Source organism: Poecilia latipinna, unplaced genomic scaffold, assembly GCF_001443285.1.
Source record: "Poecilia latipinna isolate Pla-1442-1.1 unplaced genomic scaffold, P_latipinna-1.0 Scaffold2048, whole genome shotgun sequence".
NCBI lineage: Eukaryota > Metazoa > Chordata > Actinopteri > Cyprinodontiformes > Poeciliidae > Poecilia > Poecilia latipinna.
Window position 1 is genome coordinate 41,591 of NW_015114664.1, and position 4,325 is coordinate 45,915.

A 4,325-nucleotide genomic window follows, 5' to 3' on the forward strand; every position below is an offset into this window, starting at 1 on the left:
TATGTACAAAATATTTTTTACAGTTTACAAATCATGTTTCACACATACAACTATCCAATGTTACACACAAACAGGCTTACACTAATTACAAGTGCAGTATTACATACACACCATTTTCTCACCATAGTTCTGGCACTTGAAACTTTAAGATTTACTTCACATGATAAGACATTTATTTTGTGTTCAGAAGATCTGCAACAATAATGGTTATTACGTTTTCACCAAAGTCTGTGGAACCCATTTATTTTATCAACATATTTCCAGAAAAGGCATCGCTCCAGTGACTCCACATCGTCGGGTCGAGACCGAAGCTACAGCACCGATTCAGCCGACATGCTTCCAAGCCGAATAAAAGAGGAGCCATGGCTGCTTGAGATTTCTAACAACTTCCTTCAGCAGTACATCCAGTACCTGCAGAGCATGGGCTTCATTCTAGTCCAGGTCCGGCCTCCATCCCCCGCTCGCAGGTGAGTGATTGCAAGAATAGGTTCTTCTAGGTTCCCCTTTTAATGGATTCTGGCAACCTTTGACCAACTAATCTTATTGGTTAAAAAGCATCGCCCACTTTCAATTTAAACGCAGGTTTATAACCTTTGTGCTCTACCCACTAATCTCTCATCTCTCTGAAAGTATTGCCAGAGCGCGTGCCGCCATGCTGAGCTCCGTGTCGTTGGAAGGAAGGATGTCCTTTTCTTATGTCAAGCAGAAGAGTGAAGACAACCCTAAGGTTAATATTCAACTGGCAAATGCAAAACTTGTTTGTAAACAAACACATACATTGGAAACAAACTTAGAAATTAAGGTTTATTCCTGTGTGCTGCTGCAATCTCACTGTCAATGTTTTTGAAGTTTTTCAAAAATATACTATCTCTTTATGTGGTGAGTTAAAAATGCTTTTCCTTTTAATATATGGAAAATTATGCCACAAAACAACATACACAGAACATTGAAAAAGTTCATTGGGGAGAGATGAGGCCTTTAAATAGCTTTTCCAGGAGCATATGGAATTGAACCCACAACTTTCTGCACGATGATGGCAACGGTTCTAAGAGTTCATCCCACAATCGGCCGCCTCCTTAGTTGTGTTTTTGAACAAGACACTTCACCTGCTTCGCCTGCTGGTGGTGGTGGTAAAGTAAATGCTGGTGGCTTATGATACACTGGGGAAACTCAGGATCTTAAATATTTTAAGGATAATTTAAGAGACAGGTGATTGATGTATTAACACCAGGGTATTTTAAAAAGTCAACAATTCTGAATTAAGCACATGCATATCATAGAAATATATTCTGGTAGAGAATGTAAGACTGTTTCTGGAATCTACAGTCATGGCCAAAAGTTTTGAGAATGATTCAAATGTTAATATTTACAAAGTCTACTGCTTCAGTTTTTATAATGGCAACTTGCATATACTCCAGAATGTTATAAAGAGTGATCAGCTTAACAGCAATTAATCGCAAAGTCAATATTCGCCTAGAAAATGAACCTTATCCCCCAAAACACATTTCAACTTCATTGCAGCCCTGCCTTAAAAGGACCAGCTAACATCGTTTCAGTGATTGCTCCATTAACACAGGTGTGGGTGTTGATGAGGACAGGGCTGGAGATCAATCTGTCATGATTAAGTAAGAATGACACCACTGGACACTTTAAAAAGAGGCTGGTGCTTGGCATCATTGTTTCTCTTCTGTGAACCATGGTTATCTCTAAAGAAACACGTGCAGTCATCATTGCACTGCACAAAAATGGCCTAACAGGGAAGAGCAGCTAGAAAGATTCACCTCAGTCAACAATCTATCGCATCATCAAGAACTTCAAGGAGAGAGGCTCCATTGTTGCCAAAAAGGCTCCAGGGCGCCAAGAAAGACCAGCAAGCGCCAGGACCGTCTCTTAAAAGTGTTTCAGCTGCGGGATCGGGCTACCAGCAGTGCAGAGCTTGCTCAGGAATGGCAGCAGGCAGGTGTGAGTGCATCTGCATGCACTGTGAGGCAAAGACTCATGGAGCAAGGCCTGTTCTCTAGGAGGGCAGCAAAGAAGCCACTTCTCTCCAGGAAAACCATCAGGGACAGATTGATATTCTGCGAAAGGTACAGGAAGTGGACTGCTGAGGACTGGGGTAAAGTCATTTCCTCTGATGAATCCCTTTTCCGATTGTTTGGGACATCTGGAAAACAGCTTGTTCTGAGAAGACGAGGCGAGCGCTGCCACCAGTCTTGTCTCATGCCAACTGTAAAGCATCCTGAAACCATTCATGTGTGGGGTTGCTTCTCAGCCAAGGGAGTCGGCTCTCTCACAGTCTTGCCTAAAAACACAGCCATGAATAAAGAATGGTACCAGAATGTCCTCCGAGAGCAACTTCTCCCAACCGTCCAAGAGCAGTTTGGTGATGAACAATGCCTTTTCCAGCATGATGGAGCACCTTGCCATAAAGCAAAGGTGATAACTAACTGGCTCAGGGAACAAAACATAGAGATTTTGGGTCCATGGCCTGGAAACTCCCCAGATCCATTGAAAACTTGTGGTCAATCATCAAGAGACGGGTGGACAAACAAAAACCTAGGAATTCTGACAAAATGCAAGCATTGATTGTGCAATAATGGACTGCTATCAGTCAGGATTTGGTCCAGAAGTTGATCGAGAGCATGCCAGGGAGAACTGCAGAGGTCCTGAAGAAAAGGGGTCAACACTGCAAATATTGACTTGCTGCATTAACTCATTCTGTCAATAAAAGCTTTTGTTACTCAATATGATTGCAATTGTATTTCTGTATGTGATGAAAACATCTGACACATGAAAACCAGAGGGCAGCAGATCATGTGAAAATATAATATTTGTGTCATTCTCAAAACTTTTGGCCATGACTGTAATTTGCAGACTTCAGGATCTGGCACGACTTCATATCACCTCCAGAGAGCGCTGCCGGGTGGGATCGTGTTGATGGAACTGGCTTTTCAGGTGAGACATTGATTATCAGTCCTTTTTGTTTAATAATTTAATAATTCAGTCATTAGAATAGAAAAATTGTCTTGCAAAGCTAAAATTTGCTAAACAATAAACCGTTGCATAATCAATTTAGCTATAATCTTTAAGCATTTTTCATGTTGCAGACTTCTAGATGAGTTCAGTATCCACCTGAATGTTCTTCCTGTACTGGGACTCTATTCTCCATTCAAACATTTTGCTAATCACAACCTTGTGCTATACTGTTATTCTCCCAGGGGTGTTACTTTTGTGTAAAGCAGTATGCACTGGAATGTTCCCGCATCCCCATGGGCCAAACGGTCAACTCCCAGGTAAATATCACTTCTCACCACAGAGCAGACAGCAGTCATCCCCAGCCTGTTTTACTGTAGCTGCGTTCTCATTACAAATGTGCACAAATCTTTGCTTACATTCTGCTAATGTCACAGCTTTGCAATTACAGTGTTTCCATTAAATAAGAAATTAAATAAAAATCACTTTAATGACTTATTGTTTACACGATAAGTCATTAAAAATGATGTCAGCAATGTATGAAAACAGTTACATGAGATATATTCAGAATTCAGCCAATTATCAGTCATCAGCGTCTTATTCAGGCTTTGGAGCAACAAGTCCCTTATATTTGAGAGCGGCTATGCATGCGGCCTTTTGGGGAAATTGTAGTTGCCGATTTTACTTAAGAGCTGAGGATTAAACATGTTTGAATTACAGACAACTTTTCATGAACTGTGCGATGCTGTGAGAATTCTGGTGGAGCCAGCTGTCCGAAAAAAAACAAAAGCACACCATCAAGCCTCCCTCCAGGTCCGTGTATTTTCAGGCAGTTCGTTTTTTCGTTTGAAGTGAAAAAACTTGTTTTTAAATTTTTCATTTATTAAATCAAAATTAAAAATTGGATAACGAGTCGTTAACCAATTTCTGATTTAGTGCATAAAACGAAAATGGAAAAAACAGATAATGAACGCTCAATTTCAATTTACACGATTTCATTTTTAACAAGTGGTTTGACCCGGAAGTTCTCTCTGTCCTGCACATTATATAGAGACCTGTTTTTGTACACTCGTCCAAAGCCACATGCAATTAATTTGATCATGATCACACTGAAAGCCTTAAACTCTGACTTTGTTTTGTATACAAAGCTAAAGTTGGCGTCTGAATGTAGCTTCCGATTCAGTAAATGGCTAAAAGTCTAGTCCACCCAATGTTTTACAATCTTGAGAGTCTTTAATCTGCTCTGGTTTAAAACCTAGAACATTCTGCCAGTCATTCTGACTTTAATCTCAGAATTCAAACTTTAATCTAAAAAAATAGTATTGCACATCAGTTGGTTACAAAAAATGTTA

General features: G+C 40.2%; 1 protein-coding gene across 5 annotated transcripts in view; it reads left to right on the forward strand.

Annotated features, from left to right (window-relative positions):
• The window catches only part of LOC106935947 (SZT2 subunit of KICSTOR complex), an 81,192-nt gene that overhangs the window by 31,022 nt on the left and 45,845 nt on the right, over window positions 1-4,325 (forward strand). For all 5 annotated transcript variants that reach the window (XR_001422013.1, XM_015016689.1, XM_015016693.1 and 2 more), the window contains 4 exons: window positions 265-467; window positions 631-727; window positions 2,875-2,955; window positions 3,219-3,293. Coding sequence is in view for 4 of the 5 variants with exons in the window: in XM_015016689.1 (XP_014872175.1) it covers window positions 265-467; window positions 631-727; window positions 2,875-2,955; window positions 3,219-3,293 (456 nt within the window). In the remaining variant the exon portion in view is untranslated. The remainder of the gene's footprint in view (window positions 1-264; window positions 468-630; window positions 728-2,874; window positions 2,956-3,218; window positions 3,294-4,325) is intronic.